A 17,720-nucleotide genomic window follows, 5' to 3' on the forward strand; every position below is an offset into this window, starting at 1 on the left:
TGAACATGCACTTTCATAAAATGTTCCCGGTTTTACAAAATTTTTCCTTCGCATGGAACTATTTTGGCAAACATAATTTAACGCGCTGGCTCCTTGTTTAGCCATTTTTCGTGCCTCGAGAGCGGCAATCTCTATCGTCTTAGCCTTTTCTAGTTTTGCTAGCTAGATTTAACTTATAGTCTGCATCTCGAAGCATCGACTCTCTTATTTTATCACTTCGTATACCTGCCACGAAAACAGACTGAACAAGAGTAGCTTCCGTTTCAACACTCACATTGCAATGTTCTACAATATTTTGTAGATCTATCACGAAATCATCTAATGATTCACCCTCTTCTTGTTTCCGCGTTATCAACCGGTAACGCTCAGCAAACACATTTTTATTCTCTTCGTGTAAGATCTTAAATTTTTCCACGATTTGGACATAGGTTTTATCCACAATCTTGTTCGGTTTAAAACTACCAATTATCCGATTCGCAGTCTCTTGACCCACACTAGTAATAAACTCCAAAGCCTTTTCGTCGTCCGGTGTTTTATTCAATGCAAAATAAATGTCTACTGTTTGTAGGTACGAATTTACATTGAAACCGGGCACATATACAGGAAATCTTCCTTTTGTTCTTTTATCCACTGTAACCGTAACCACCTTAGCTTCATCTTCTACAGGCGTTGCCATATTGGCTCAGGTTTTTCCCTACCGGAACACAAGGATTAAACTCTTTCGATTCTCTCTCTCTTCGATCCTGAATCCTGTGGATCGATCTAAAATCATGCACGTCAAAAACAGTAAAACCTAATATCACTCTACTAGAATTTCACTATTCCTGCACTCAACTCAACACCGTTTTTTTTTTTTTTTTAATACTCGTCGCCAGTATTGCTATGACCGAGGATGGCTATTACGAGTCGTTCGGACAGATTGTAGGGAAAACACGTCTTGTCAGTTCAAACTATCAGTTCACACTAATCTGTATTTCGTTCTCCAATTATCATTACATGAGATGAGAGTTGCCTCGCATCTCTCCTCTCAGTACTCAGTACGGAAAACAAGATCGACGGAAAACAAATCAAGGAAAATAAAAATTCATGAAATCCTTAAACATTCCTCCACCATATAACCAAATTTCCCGTTGCAAATTATAATTATAATTACAGGCCCCATCATCAAGACTGGTAGCACCTATTTTATGACCAAACATGTTGAGAGTAAATAATTTGCCTTCACAAAATTGCATCAAGTTACAGCTTGATTCAAGAACATTGTTTTGTTAGTAAAGTTTATTCAAATTCAGCGTTTAAAATCCGGCAAAGAAGAGTTGCGAACTGACCAGCACTGGTGTGGATGGATTCACTTAAATTTTAATATTTTTTCAACTCCGTGATCTAGACTTTCAAGTCCGTTATCTTCAAAATTTGTCCAGATCCGATTATAAAATATGTAATTTTTCCACTTGTTTTCTCAAAATAGTCAATTAAAATTTCTTTACAAATGTTCTGATGTTTCAAAAAAAATTGGTCTCAATCAGTGTTGTTCCACTCATGATAAATAAGATATCAATTTGCCCTCACAATAGATCCGCACTCACTAGTGATATGCAATAGTAGCTTACTCATTTGATGGCCTCTATACAAACAACCACTCTTGCTGAATAACATAAACATCAAAAGTTCTTTTTCAACAACTAAACAACCTGTACGCTAATAAACTGTGTTAGCGCTACTTTGGAAGCATTTTTACAGTCAGCTAGATTTATTTTTAGACGCGTGCAGTTTTACAGCTTTTACTCTGCTCCTTTACAAAGCTGAAGTAACTAGTCGAGAAAAGTGATTCATGTGCACTATTATAAAGCCCCTACTCAACGGTATTATTGTAGAAAGTCATGTATATTTGTTTACGTCAGGTCAAAGTGTTGGCTTAGCTAAGTTGGTAGTGTCAAGGATGCCAATACGGTAGTCTCGAGTTCGATTCCAGGTGGTGAGCTTATAACTAATTTCGATTAATTTGATTCACACAGCAAAATAAACTCAATCAACTCCTCCAACAAAAAAAGCTTAAACAATCCCGAGCAGCACACTTTCATCACAATAAGTTACAGCAACTTGTTTATGACTGAAATAAGTCGTATACAAGTTTCTACAATTGATTTGTGACAAGCGTGCTACTAGGGATATTTAACCCGGCTTCAAGAGAAAGCTGTGTAGTGATTATTGGATAACGGAGATAAGGTTGAATAAGCACCTTTCAAGTTCCTACACAACTAAATACCAGGATAACAGCTGCATAGAAGCGTAAATGGAAATGCAATAAGAGCTTGTTCCAACCATCCCAACAGCTATAAGAAGCTGACTAAGTTTGCCAGATTTGCTTGTATAGAGGTTGAGTAAAGGTTGCCTCATATCGTATAACGTTTGAATACAGCTTGAGGCTATATAAATGAAATGAGTAAAGCGTTTACATTGAAAAATTGTTAGTTGGGTGGTGGCTTGCATAGATACACTACGAATTTACAGAATTTTCTGAAAGAAACCCTTGTTTACGTTTGCGGTATTGGCCCTTATGAATGCTCAAAATTGAGTTCGATGAGTGCCATCTTGTCAGGAAGAGCGGAAAAAACAGGTGCTGCAATATGAATTTGTCAAATATTTTTTCCTTGTTCCTCTTGTTAATGTTGTTGTTTCACATCGCATAGAATCATCAGAAATACTTTCACAATTAAACTTCTACACACCCTGTCGGCATCTAAGAACACGAAAATTATTCTCAGAAAAATCACGCAGAACAAATTACGCAAAAAATGGCCCCTTCACCCGAATGATGCGACAGTATAATCTACACTGTGAAGTCATTAGCATCACTATGTCAAAAGAAGAAATTAAAGCCCAACTAAAACATTATAGAAAAAATGCATAGTATGTAAGTAAAACATTGTAACCATTGTATGTAGTCTACTTTGCTTGACGAAATAAATAAATAAATAGATTGCCGTCAATGGAAGGCAATAGATGTCCGTCGGCGGTTGGCACTAGATTGCGGAAACTGACGTTAAATAAAGGAAGAAAAAATGCCAAATATCACTTTTTCTGCCAACACTGCCAGTGTACCAATAGAGGATTTTACGAGACGTTTCTAATTCAACTTATGAATGAATATCATCCAATTCTGTCAGGCAACGAAGCTCCTGTCATGAGCAAAATAAACTATCGAAGTCAGATTCCAAATAATAATAATTTCCTAGTTTCTTATCTTATCGATTTGGTATGTTAAGATGAATTATTCAAAAACAATTCTAGATAGAGCTGGAATTAGGGCGTAACAGCTTTTGTAAACAATAACTTCTCTGGTTGATTTCTAGGCATTAAAGGCACGCCTACACAAACAAACTGCACCATCGGGTAGGGGAACTCTTCCCCTAGTCGATCGTGACGTCGATTTGCCAGGGAGAGCCATGATTTTCGAAACAGTATCGAGAGAAGTCATTGTTTACAAAAGCTGATTCGCCCTAATTCCAGCTCAATCTAGAATTGTTCAAACTCGTAAGCTTAGTTAGAGAGGCTTACGATACTGCCCTCTCCCTTATATCAATGGAAGTAAAGCGTCAAGTTGGTATGTTCAGATGTGTTATTCAACAATATTTGCTCAGTCTAAAAGGTGTAGTTGAATAGGGGAGAGGAGGCTTACTGATATCAATAAAAATAAAGTTACAGACTAAAATATGGAGATACAGTAAGCCCCCTCCTATTCAACTACGCCTATTAGATTGACCATATAGTTTTGAACAAACACAAACACCGGCACTATTTCAGTTTAAAGCTTAACTTCTATTGATATTAATGTAATGTTATGCGGGGGTATAGTAAGCCCCATCCTTCTCTCTAACTGCACTTATGAGATTGAGCAATTGTTTTTTTTTTTTGAATAATTCATCTGAACGTACCAAATCGATAAGATAAAAACTCCAAATTTATTTCAGTTGGTAATTTCATTGGTACACTGCGGTAGGAAATTGATTTTTGGCATTTAATTCGAAGCATCGATCTTTGAACAGTTATAACTTTTTTTAGAGACATTCTAGTACCGTACTTCCTCAAAGTTGTTAGGTACTTTCTGGATTATACTTTGACATGGTTAGTTGCAAAGGTTCAAGCAAAATTGTGGTCTCTAGGGATGAAAGTGCGAAAGAGTAGGTTTTCCCATACTAATTTCTATACAAATTTCAAACGCAATGCGGAAAGCTGGACTACAACCAATCGTCCCCAAATTTGGCACAGTGGTTTAGAACTCGAAATGGAACCAAACAAATATTGTTCTGAAAAAATAGTATAATCATCCACCATAAATTATAAGTTGTACCAACCAATTATAAAGTTTGTAAAAGATAAACTTCTGAAGTCGCCACGATATCAACTTATGTGTTACTTTTCCAAATGTTTCAATAGTAGTATATTAAAATAAAAATGGATTGTTAGCCCACGGCTGAATGTTTGGTTAAATAAGAAAACAGAACTAAATTTGAATTTATTTTTGATCCGTAATTACCTTGGAATTCTACTCAGAATAATTTTGGAATTATACTTTAAATCAGAAGAAAATACATTATTTTCGACCTTGAAATTCTCCTTAAGACTCCGCTATGCGATTTGGATTCCTCCAAAGCAGGTTTGGGTTGCTTTTTTGGGACTTTTTCATTGCTTTTTAATATAGAATGCTTACGTTAAATCCAAAAGGATTTTCATTTAACCCATCCCAAAAAGATAGTTTAATGATATGAATCTCCCTATCAAAATGCAACAATTCTTGCACCGTAGAGTTACACTCTGTGTTTTCACTAAAGGTACACTTGAGAGCGCTCATTAAACTATCTTTTTTACGATGTGTTATCTGAACATTCAACTGGACTTTACTTTAGCATACTATAATAAAACGTAATGACAAAGCCCTATAAGAGCAATCTATCAATGCTCCATAGAATTCCTTTAACATTATCCTAAGAATTAATTTTTATTAAATAATTCAAAACATTAATCCTAACCCTCGTCTGGAATCCTCGTATGAGTAGACTAGACCCATACCTGAAGGGAAAGCATACAGATTTGCTATATGATGCGACATGAGCGATGTTTGGAAAATAGGTTTTGTTGTTGGCGCACATGCGGTAGCAATTATGAGGTTTTCAAAAGTTGAGGTATGCGTAAACTGTGTCGTACAAACTAAGACATAGAGAGCAACTAGAACATGGATAATTTGTATACTTTGAACGGAATCTCACACATGAGGGCCATGTATAGATTATTAGAAAATATGGGATTTGTTTGGGAGTATTTGGTTACTACAGAAGTATGAGAGCATGATTTTCTACAAATCTTGAACTTCTTGCAAAATCTCAAATCATTAGCTTTGTTTTCCTAAGACTTCATTTTGAAATTTCTGGTGACATTAGATGTGATTTTTTGGGAACTTTCCAGAACTATTTGCGGAGCACCATTAATGAATTTAAGTTGAATTTAGTTTGATGTTATTAATAATACAGAGAGCTTTAAGGTTTAGCAGGCTACCACCAGCTTAAGCAGCTTGTGGAATAAAAGATGTCAGAAATACTCTTAACATTTCCAATCTATTTTCACAGCATGAATGTTCAACAATCTTGTTCTTTAAATCCATTAACTCAATTCATCCACTTTCCTGCTCACAAAAAAAAACTTCCAAAATCCAATTATCTCTCGCGAACCATTTTCGCGATCAATTTCACTCGAATCGGAATAATATTTCCGGTTAAATCACCACACGTGATCAATAACGATCGCTGGTCAAATCATAGCCTCAAAGATTCCCGGCGAAAAACGAATCATTCCTATGCTACTCCATCACCACCACCGCCGCCTCTTGCCCTGCTACTACCGAACCGGTACTACCTTGACTCACTGGTGTTGATGATCCATCTGATGGACCGGGCCCGGCTCGCCAAAGGAAGTTCAAATTGCCTTCACCTGACTCGTTCTTCTCTGCTCCACACGCGGCTGGAAGCACCCCCCTCCCGTGAGTTGATGATTGAGGGTCGCGATTTTCCAAGCATAGTCAAACCCGGCCGGTTGGGCAAGGTAAACAGGCCCAGCGAAAGGCTGCTATGTTTGCTAGAACGCGATATTAACATGACCAGTTGCGCTCACTGAACGGACCCATGCTGATGAATGGATCCATGGAGTTGTTCGTTGTGCGCGGGCAAAAGCAAGCAGCGAAAGCAACTCTCCGACTGAGGGGGAACACTGTTGTTGTTGATGGCAAAACCGGAGCATATGTTGAGTTTAAGATGGTCTTTGTTTTGGTCTTCTTCGGTGCCGATGCTTGCCTTGTTCTGGACGCGCCTGGAATATCCGCTCATGAATATAGAAGTTCATTAAGGCCCTCGCGCGCCGTGGACTGGATGACGGTGACGACGACGACGAGTGCTGAATTTATTGCCACGCTCTTGAACGACTCTTGGCAAAGTTTCAACTTACAGCGAGATCGTGTGGACCTTATTTGTATATGTATACGGTTGGGAAATCAGCGAATCTTGCATCACACATATTTTGTACCAATTTGCATCGAGCGGTAAATTGAAAGACACTCAAATTGCGATATGAATCACTCTCCCCCGTGACTTGCGCGGTTCGTTAGTTGGCTCGAAAGCTGTGCGAGCTTCGAGTTTTGGATTCAATTTACGATCGATCCCTCGCTCGAAAAGTCCGCATTTAAATGAGCCTGATTGATGGGTAGAAATTAAATCTGTCCGATCGAACGGTTGCCCGCGAGGCGACCCCGCCGAGTCGCTCGTCGTAATAAAGTTTTCTAAATTTGCTTCGTTTGTTCCCTTCTTCCCTTCGTTTCGTCCAAGCAGAAGCCTTATCCACACACCATTCATATGCATGTTCCTCACTCAACATTTCCCTGTTGTATGCCATTTCAGGTGCTCACGTTTCTGATCGATTCTTCGCGCTTTCGATATCCGGAGCGGCCGATCGTGTTCCTAGCGATCTGCTATCTGATCGTCGGCTGTGCATACGTGGCTGGACTTGGGGCTGGCGATTCGGTAGCGTGCCGGGAGCCGTTCCAACCGCACATCAAATTGGGCCGGATGCAGATGCTGGCGACCATCACACAGGTAGGAAGTTGTTTATGCTGTTTTTTTTTTCAGATCGTTTCTAGCCTCTAATGGTGACACAATTCAGAACTGTTTGATTTAACGCATGACCAAACAGCTACTGCCATTGGCCATTGCTGTTATATAACCTATATATTTGCGACATGCAAAGCCTCTGGCATTCGCTTAGACCGTGGAGAAACTGGAGTTCTGAGGTGTTTATGTTTATAAACAGGACGGTTTACATTGGAACCGGTTTCGGATGAACGAACTTCAACCACACGATCAGGTTATTCCGACTGGAGGGTAAATGGTGCGATCGTTATGTGTCTACAGTTTACCTCAATTGAGAGCATGAATCGTGATTCAAAAAGAAATTTGATTGATTGAGATGCTCTCGGTCAATTTCCTTTTACAGTTTACAAATGCACTCCACTGTGTGATTAATTCTCTCGATCGTTTCTGGTTGAAATTGTGGAACACTGCGTTTGTAGGTTGATAGAAAATTCAGGTTTCATAACAGTTAAAATAATCCACTATTGCATAGCAGCTATCAGTGCTAAAAAATATCTAAAAGATAGTTGCATAATATGCATTATCTATGTTTGGTAACTTGATGAATAATTGTTGCTGAATAAGAAATAAAAACTATTTAAATTCCTAAATAAATGCGGATTACAATTTCTCTATGTATGACAAGTACAGTCAAGGAAGTAAGAAGAATCCGAAAAAGTGTGGAATATACGGAAAACGGGGTATTGAATCACGAATATTATATCGAGCTTCATGAACCTAAGACTTTTTTTCGTTGAAAGTTGGGCATAAGGATAAGAAATAAAATGCAAAAGTTTTAACATATTTCATCGGAAAAACTTAAAATTATGTGCCTAGCGTTGGAGTTGCGACTTCGCTCGGAGAAACTGCTGATTGTAGCCGTTTACAATCCTCCAGAAAACGACTGTTCAGGTTTTCTTGCCGATAAATTAGCCGACTTTGCCGCACGCTACGAAACCGTTTTGCTTATTGTAGATTTCAACACAGACTTGAACACCCGAAACAGTAAGCGAGCACACTTCGAAACAGTACTTCAGCGTTTTGCATTGACGTCTTTCGCCATACAGGATGCTCACAGTTGGATCTGTTTATCACTAGCTGCGATTCGAAGGTTCTGCGCTTTAATCAGGTTAGTTTTCCTGCACTTTCGCAACATGATCTGATTTTCGGTTCTTTGGATTTTGATGGTTCGCCTGCACCAATAATTCAAACGTATCGTGACTACATATGTCAATTTTGACGCTCCAGGTTTGAAAAACGCTATACAGTCCGTTGCATGGGACAATATGTACTCCATTGACGATTCCGACGATTTACTCGATGTCTTCAACAGTCATCTCAAACGGATCCACGATCAGTGTTTCCCGCTTCGAACAAACAGCGGCCGTATGCAGAATAACTCGTGGTTTGATTACAATATCAGGAAGTCAATACTGGAACGCGATTTAGCCTACAAGGACTGGCTGAATGCATCGTCGGATTCAAAGTTACAAGCAAGACAACGATATAAAGCACTGAGGGATCGAACCAACGCGTTGATCAAGGACACCAAAGCACATTACCTGCGTCGTTTGTTAGACGACAGGATCCCAACCAAAACTCTGTGGAAGCGGATCAAAACTCTTGGTGCTGGCAAGGAACAAGCGTCAGCGGGCTGTGAATTCAACCCAAACGAAATAAACCGAGTGTTTTTGGCAAGCTACACCAATAGTACATCCCAAGACATACCAAGGCATTCCATACAAACTTCTCCTCACAGTTTCTCCTTCCATCCTGTACAAGACTGGGAAGTTGTGAACGCAACATTAGGTCGAACGCAACGGGCCTCGATGGATTGCGGATATGCTTCATAATTGTACAGTACTGCCACTACAGAAAAAAAAAAAACACATTTGAACACGTTAACAAATCTCAGGCCTATCAGCATCTTGTGTGCGATGTCGAAGGTTTTTGAAACACTTTTGAAGCAACAAATGTCGGCGTTCATTTCTGAGAACCATCTATTACCGGATTGTCAAGCTGGGTTTTGCAGAGGACATGGCATCAAAACTGCGACAAGAAAGGGTCCGCCATATTGGTCCTGTTGGATTTTTCCAAGGCGTTCGATACAATCCTGCATCGAAAACTATGTTCGAAACTCGTGACGAAGTTCAATTTTTCCCCTGGTGCAGTATGTCTCGTCGATTCGCACCTATTTGGAAGAACTCAAACTGTCTTTTGTGGCAATCAATGTTCTAAGATTGGCGAGGTATCTGGCGTACCACAAGGGTCGGTGATCAGCCCTTTGTTGTTTTGCTGCTACATTAACGATCTCCCAACGGTGCTAAGATGGTGCTCAATTCAAATCTAAGCTGACGACGTTCAACTATATATAAGACGGTTTCGCCCGTGTGTTCGTGAGCTAATAAGAATCGTGAACGAAGACCTTTAGAGAATTGCTGAATGGTCTGATCGTAGAAAACACTAAATCCAACCGAATGAAAACTAACCAGAAACCGTCTTTCTACCGGAGCGAATGCACTGGACGACCTGTTTCTCATCACAGGTCAAGCTCTTCCCCAAACACAAAATCTACACGCTTCAGGACAGAAATGGTGGACTGAGATTCCCAAGCAGTCCGACTTGGAGTAAAACCAAACAACGAAAACTACAACAACGAACGAAACGTGAGAAACTTCTTTAGACCAGTGCACTCATTGAACGGGAAATTCTAACCTAACAATCAACACAATTATTTAGCAGAATAGAAAAACATTTATTTAGAAAAAACTAATAGTACGAAATTTTTATTATCTAAACATTTTTATCCGGGAACCCTCATTCTTCTCTTACTCTCTCTCTCTAATTCCCTACCTAACTGTGCGGATTTCTAAATGGCGCTTCATCCAGATTTAATGCATGCATGCGGACATTGTACGGTTCTACTCACGCTTCTGCTTTACCGACTGCTCCTCACCATCGTCTGTCGCCCCTGCGACGCTTTCTGCACGGAATACAAAAGATTCACCAAATTGGGTGTGAGTCTTGATTCTCTAATTCACCAACTGCTTTTCGTGGTGATATCCCGGTGGGTGGGAAAAATGCTCACCTGGAGCGCGATATGGACGGTGCAGCTCCCTTCTAGCTCCGGCCGAAGTTAGGTCCTTTAATACCGACGCGTGGGGTCAGGGTAGTGGTAATATCGAGGGAGCGCTATGCCGAGCGGGAGGTGGGACGAAACTAGAGGCAAAAAGCCGTCAAACGGCTGTACAACTGCATGAGCGCATTGTTGCAAAACCGCATAGTAAATCATTTACCTTTTTGTTGAAACTTAAATCGCGCATAGTACCGCACTAGCCTACTAAACTTATTCAGTAGTAACTACACCTAATCAAAAGGAATTAACGAACAATTAATTACACTGAACTTAAAGACACTTCTCACATTTTAATATACCTCTACAAACACACCGCGAAACTATACCAAACAACTTCACAGTCCTGCCTCTTCCACGGGTTAGATTAAAGTGGACGAGAAAGATCTTGGGATTCCTCAGAAAGGCCGCTAAAACAATTCTTGGCCTTCGTTCCGGAAACCGAAAAAACGGTCTTATCAAAAGGCGATCTCCGATTACCTTCCGATTCGATCAGATATACTATCTCTTTTCCTCCCAAGTATCCCACATCTGTCTAGCTCATTCCAATCTTTAACTTAAAGTGTTTTTCTTATTATTAAATTCCGACGACAAGTAATCCTACTGGAAGATTATACTCAATCCCACGGATCAAATTTCATGCCACCTCAAATGAGAAAACTTACGCGCCTAGTGAGCGGATGAACAAATAATGAGTGAAATTTCATGCAGGGATAATTTACTCTTGCTATGAGTTCACCAGTTGCATACAAGTGAACTGGGATAGTGCGTGTCGTTTCGAATAGTAACAGTGAACATTTGTAGCATTTGAACTTCATGCTACATTAATTTAATATCTAATTCGAATACCGCTACAACCAGTTGAAAAGCAAGACAATTTTCGTTAAGGGACGCCGTCATAACTCTGTTCGCACTGATTCACTGCCTGTTATCTCCATGAAAGGACAACCCATTGAATGGACCAACAGAGCTGTAAATCTTGGTTTCGTGTTGCAAGCTGACTTGGAGTGTGATGGACTAACTAATCAGCAATGCGGGAAAATGTACTCTTGTCTGCGCACGCTCTATAGTACAGCTTCTGCCGCACCCACCAATGTTCGGCTTAAGATGTACAAAGCTCTAATACTGCCGCATTTTCTGTTTAGAGATCTTCTGCTTGTAAACCCCTGCGTGAACTCCATGGGCAGGTTACGAGTTGCACTTAATAGCTGTGTCCGTTTCGTCTATGGGCTTGACCAGTACGCAAGAGTGAGTCATCTCCAGTCAAACTTGATCGGTTGCTCGTTGCAGAATTTGTATGCATACCGATCTTGTGTCTTTTTGTGGTAACTTGCCAAAACGTGTTCCCCACCAGCGCTCTTCCAGAAGTTGATCCCGTTTCAAAGCCGTCGATCTTAAAATTTGATCCTTACACCGAACAAAACGTCAAGTTTCGCAAGCACAGTGTTCGTCAGAGGTGTTTTTTATTTTTATTCAGGGGGGAATCTGCTCCCAGACACCTGAGAAGATAACTCAGGGTGTGGGGATGGGAGCACTCCCGACTAACTAAACCTTACCCTATGCTCTAGGCCCTTGCCCTCCCCGGAACCGCCCGAATGCATTACGTCATGGGAGGGGGCCGGTTGCGCTATGGCACATCACTAGTGTTGTGTCCAGGGCTCTACAATTTCGAAGCTCTAAAATGAACTCGTGTTTTGTTTCTCTCATACATAAGGGAGAACAGCCCATAATGCACCCCTGGGGTAAAATGCCCACTTATAGAAAAACAGCGATAACTTTTCCTCAGATGCATTTTCCGGGTAACGGATTGTGTTTGTTTTCAACTAGAGGTTTCACAGTTGATTCTTGATCATAAAATCATATTTTGACCTACTGATTCCCTTAGAAAATAGCATTTTGTGCAAAATATGATACAGTTGTTAAAATCGTCGACTTCAAATTAAGCTTTTAACAGCATATATCGCAAAAAATTGAACTAATTCACTTTTCGTATATTTTTTAGATGTTTTACTTAATGCATCACAGCTTAACACTCTTGCGACCTTATTTCTGATGTAACATAAAGGAATAATCATCAGGCGTCAGATCACCATGAATCAGGCGTTTTGCCCCGCTATCATATTGGAACCAATTTATAAAATACCTTGAAAATCATGAAAATGCATCGTTCTATAGTTCGAAATCACTTGATCTTCGTAGAAAACATTACTTTCTTCTTGATTTTAGCTTCCATACGCCAGCAATTGACGATTTTGCTTAAACGGTGCGTTTTGCACCATCCTACCCTACGTGTTCGACGCTTCATTTCTATAACGCCTAGCTAGACTATCAGCAAGAAACGAAAATAAAAAAGAAGGACGCTTGGAAGGAAAGGCTGGCTGTGGAACTTCTCGTCGTTGCTTTGCTCATCGCTTTCAATGTTAATAACGTCGATTTTCTAGTTAAACGAACTTCATTATGGCTTTCAATCCCCTTTCACGAACACTCTATCGCCGCTCTTTCAATTTGTTTAAAATGCGTTATGTCCCGTTTTCGATCATTTTTTTTAGATAAATATATGGATGGAAGATAAATTAGAAATATGACGTGTAATCTTCAAGTGTTTTGACGTGAGAAATGCTTTAAATGTGTTATTTCATTTTCCGTCATATACGTCATGAAACCTCTGTTGATGTGTTTCATGAAAGAGAAAACTATCAAAGTCGAGCGCTCTTTCGCTCATCCATTTCGACGAAGCTTGAAAGGAAGACCAATGGAGCGACGGGAGAAAGAGAGACAAGCGATTGAACATTTGTTTGTGCACGCCGACTGAGGTTCTAGAATGCTGCGAAGCTGTTCGACTTTAACAGAAAAAGAAAGCCAGCAGTCTCTTCGTCGCATCGATTTGGTCGATTGAAGCTGATATTGTGACGCCCTGGTTGTGTCAGACGTGACACTCGCTACTGCACAGTGAGCAGCTTGTTGTTCGCTGTCAGTTGTTCGCCTGAGTTCTAGAACAGACGTGATAGCCAGCCAACTGTCCAGGGCCAAACAGGACAGATGTGACCGCTTACCAGCTGCGTGTGCTAAGCACTCTAAGAACCCGGTGTCACTCCTGCCTTTGCACAATGAGGGTTTGTGCAGAGCTTATCAACCTCCTGGGACGAGCCGGATGGGGTTCCAGCGTCCTTACTCTGCGGTAGTTCGTTTAGCCGCAATATCTCCCCCTTGGGTTCGATAATTAACGTTTCCAGGGCACACCACGAGGAGGCGAACTACTTCATGCCCCTCGTCAGAGGTGTGGTAAATTGGAGATTGCTGCCTTCTACGATTAAACGTTCGGCTTCGGAAATTTTTTTAAGAGGGGATGCCTCGAGTTTTGGAATTGTCGATAAAGGTTAGACATAGGATAGTGTTTGTATTATATAATTGACGACATACGATATTATGTACAAAACATTTTACAACACGGAGGTAGTATTTTAAAAGGGGTTACCCCTTAAACGTCGAACGCCGCGACCCAACATTGAGCAACTATGGGACGCCGGAGTTGCCCAGTACTACGTGCAGCAGCTGGAAGTTGCACTACCCACGGAAGAGCAGCTTGGAGCAGCTTCTCTTGAAGATGGCTGGAGGGAAATCCGTTCTGCCATAAGTAGTACTGCTGCAGCGGCACTAGGTACTGCGATCCCGGACCGAAGAAATGACTGGTTTGACGGCGAATGCAAACCGTTAGTAGAGGAGAAGAATGCAGCACGGGCGAGAATGCTGCAACACCGCACGAGATTGAATGTGGAGCGATACCGACAAGCCCGGAACAGACAAAACTCGGTTTTCCGAAGGAAGAAGCGTCAGCAGGAAGACCGAGATCGCGTGGCAATGGAAAATCTGTACCGCGTAAACGACACACGGAAGTTCTACGAGAAGCTAAATAGTTCGTGCAAAGGCTACGTGCCACAAGCCGATATGTGCAAGGACTTGGACGGTAACTTTCTCACGAATGAGTGTGAGGTAATTGAGAGGTGGAAGCAGTACTATGACGAGCACCTCAACGGTGATGCAGCAGAAAACGAAGGTGGCACGTGCAGAAGACGACAGGCTACCGGCCCCTGATCTTCACGAAGTTGAGGAGGAGATCGGTCGGCTGAAGAACAACAAAGCAACTGGTGTAGATCAACTACCATGTGAGCTATTAAAATACGTTGGTGAAGCACTGGCTAGTGTGCTGCACTGGGTAATTTCCAAGATTTGGAAGGAGGTGATTTTACCGGAGGAGTGGATGGGGCTTCCCTTAGCTCAGTTAGTAAAGGCGCAGCTACAAAGCAAGACCATGCTGAAGGTGGCTGGGTTCGATTCCCGGTCCGGTCTAGGAATTTTTCGGGTTGGAAAATTTCTCGACTTCCCTGGGCATAGAAGTATGATTGTACTTGCCACACAATCATATCAATGCAAAAATGGTACAGGCATCGAAAGCTCTCAATTAATAACTGTGGAAGTGCATCTAGAACACTAAGTTGAGAGCACGCAATAAGCTAATATGCGATATGCAATAAGCTTGAAATGCGAAGAAGAAGAAGAAGAAGAAGAAGAAGAAGAAGAAGAAGAAGAAGAAGAAGAAGTGGATGGAAGGTGTCGTATGCCCAATATACAACAAGGGTGACAAGTTGGATTGCTGCAACTACCGCGCGATCACTCTGCTGAGCGCCGCCTACAAGGTACTCTCCCAAATTCTATACAGCCGCCTGTCACCATTTGCAAGAGAGTTCGTGGGGCAATACCAGGCGGGATTCATGGGTGCCCGCGCTACCACGGACCAAATTTTCGCGATTCGGCAGGTTCTGCAGAAATGCCGCGAATACAACGTGCCCACCCATCATTTGTTCATCGATTTAAAATCCGCATATGACACAATCGATCGAGATCAGCTATGGCAGATTATGCACAAGTACGGACTTCCGGATAAACTGACGCGATTGGTCAAGGCGACGATGGATAGAGTGATGTGCGTTGTTCGTGTATTGGAGGACGAGTATTGAATCTTGAAGGGGGTTACGGCAGGGTGATGGACTTTCGTGTCTGCTGTTCAACATCGCGTTAGAAGGTGTGATCAGAAGAGCTGGGATAGACACGAGTGGCACGATATTCAGGAAGTCCATCCAGCTCCTTGGTTTCGCCGATGACATTGACATTATGGCACGGAACTTTGAGATGATGGCGGAAACGTACATCAGACTGAAGGCTGAAGCTAGGCGGATTGGACTTGCCATCAACGCATTCAAAGACAAAATACATGAAAGGAAGAGGTTCTAGGGAAGACAATGTTAGTCTCCCACCCCGAGTTCAGATTGACGGTGACGAAATCGAGGTGGTCGATGAGTTCGTGTATTTGGGCTCACTGGTGACCGCCGAAAATTATATCAGCAGAGAAATTCAAAGACGCATTATGGCATCGTGCCTACTTTGGACTCCGGAGGACGCTCCGGTCGAATAACATTCGCCACCGCATGAAGTTGACTGATTAGACCGGTGGTCCTTTGCGGCCACGAGACCTGGACTATGCTCATGGAGGACCAACGCGCCCTTGGTGTTTTCGAACGGAAGGTGTTGCGTACCATCTACGGTGGAGTACAGGTGGAAGAGGCGAATGAACCACGAATTGCAGCAGCTGCTAGGAGAACCATCCATCGTCCGCATTGGACAAATGGGGCGACCACGGTGGGCATGGCACTACACACAGAATGCCGCACTACGACCCAGCGAAAATGGGTCTCGAAAGCGACTCAACAAGAACAAGAAGAGGATGCGCGCAGCGGGCAAGGTGGATCGACCAAGTAGAAGGCGACCTGCGGACCCTTCGCAAACTATGAGGTTGCCGAAGTGTGGCCATGGATCTAGTATAGTGGAGACGACTTCTTCAGATTTCAGAGAACAACAAAGCCTCAGCCTGATTGGTAAAGTAAGTCAATCCCAGTCGGCGCCACCGGGATTTTCTGAGGCATAACATCCCTGATCATGCCTTCCTACAGCCGTTGGACCCCGGTTCATAAGTTGATGGGTCCAGGTGTGGGAGCTGCCTCCTTGACGTCGGTAGCATTGGTACTCAGTATGGAAAACAAGATCGACGGAAAACAAATCAAGGAAAAAAAATGGAGTCACGCAATGTCACTGGTAACACCAGCAAAACCTTCGCATTTTGCGTGCTCTCAACTTTATGTTCTAGATGCACTTACACAGTTATTAATTGAGAGCTTTCGATGCCTGTTCCATTTATGCATGAGTTTAACTGTGTGGCAAGTACAATCATTTTCAATAACCAGGGAAGTCGAGAAATTTTCCAACTCGTAAAATTCCTAGACCGGACCAGGAATCGAACCAAACCACTTCCAGCATAGTCTTGCTTTGTATCTGCGCCTTTACCGACTGAGCTAAGAGAGGCTGAGAACTCTGATAACTTTCAATACTTCTAGTGATTTTCAATACTCCGGAAACTTCTCGGTCTCCAGTAACCATCACTTTGGCTTGTAACGCTGACAGATCACCTCTTAGTGGTGGTTTACGTCACTTAGTCTGCATGCTTCAAAATAGGAGTATTTTCGGGTGTAATTTAAATTGTAAAAATTCAATGTGGTGAATGATACATCGATGCATTAATTAGAGATTTCCCCTGTAAAAATAGAAGTGTCCTTGACATACAATGAACTTGTCATGAAGGTCCATAAGACTTATGTCATTGAAGACTTATCATCCTGGAAGTTCTTTCTTGCTTTTGAATTTTGTAGACTTGTTCGAAGGCTCTTTCTGTAAGCTGTTCTCCAATATTAGGTTATCCTGGAGGCTCTAAGAGTCTTAAATCTCTAATTTCTGAACTAAGCCTGAAATATGTTGCCCTTTATATAGAAGTCCTCAAAACTTACCATTCACATCTCCGGGTAGCTTCTATTTAGATCTGAACGTTGCCTTTTTGAGATGCATTAAAACCTCTATATTTACCTATGAAGTATTGTAGGATCTAGCGGCGCCGGTGGTGCAGTGGTAAGCGTGATTACCTCTCACCCCAGCAGGCCTGGGTTCAATCCCAGTCGGCGCCGCCGGGATGTTCTGAGGCATAACATCTTTGATCACGTCTTCCTTCGGAAGGGAAGTAAAGCCGTTGGTCCCCGGTTCATGAGTTGATGGCTCGATAGGTAGGGTCCAGGTGTGGGAGCTGCCTTCCTGGCGTCGGTAGCATTGGTGCTCAGCACGGAAAACAAGATCGACGAAAAACAAACCAAGGAAAAAAAAGTATTGTAGGATTGCTAAAGTTTTGAGCTTACATTTTAAGTCAACTTAGGACCTAACCCAACTAACATTTTCAGCTGTATAAGCCAACTTTTCCAGCGATAAGGGGCAATTTATTCCCCTGTAAGGAAAGTGGATGTAATGTCGGCCTAAAGGAC

The 17,720-nt window shown here is 41.9% G+C and overlaps 1 protein-coding gene across 1 annotated transcript in view; it reads left to right on the forward strand.

The window, feature by feature from the left end:
* Positions 1-17,720, forward strand: part of LOC135697738 (frizzled-like) — a 320,922-nt gene that overhangs the window by 251,871 nt on the left and 51,331 nt on the right. Inside the window, exon 4 of the mRNA XM_065217543.1 lies at positions 6,945-7,139. Coding sequence (XP_065073615.1) covers positions 6,945-7,139 — 195 coding nt within the window. The remainder of the gene's footprint in view (positions 1-6,944; positions 7,140-17,720) is intronic.

The sequence above is a fragment of the Ochlerotatus camptorhynchus genome, unplaced genomic scaffold, assembly GCF_037179485.1.
Source record: "Ochlerotatus camptorhynchus isolate MF236.1 unplaced genomic scaffold, CSIRO-AGI_Acam_v1.1 ptg000077l, whole genome shotgun sequence".
Taxonomy (NCBI): domain Eukaryota; kingdom Metazoa; phylum Arthropoda; class Insecta; order Diptera; family Culicidae; genus Ochlerotatus; species Ochlerotatus camptorhynchus.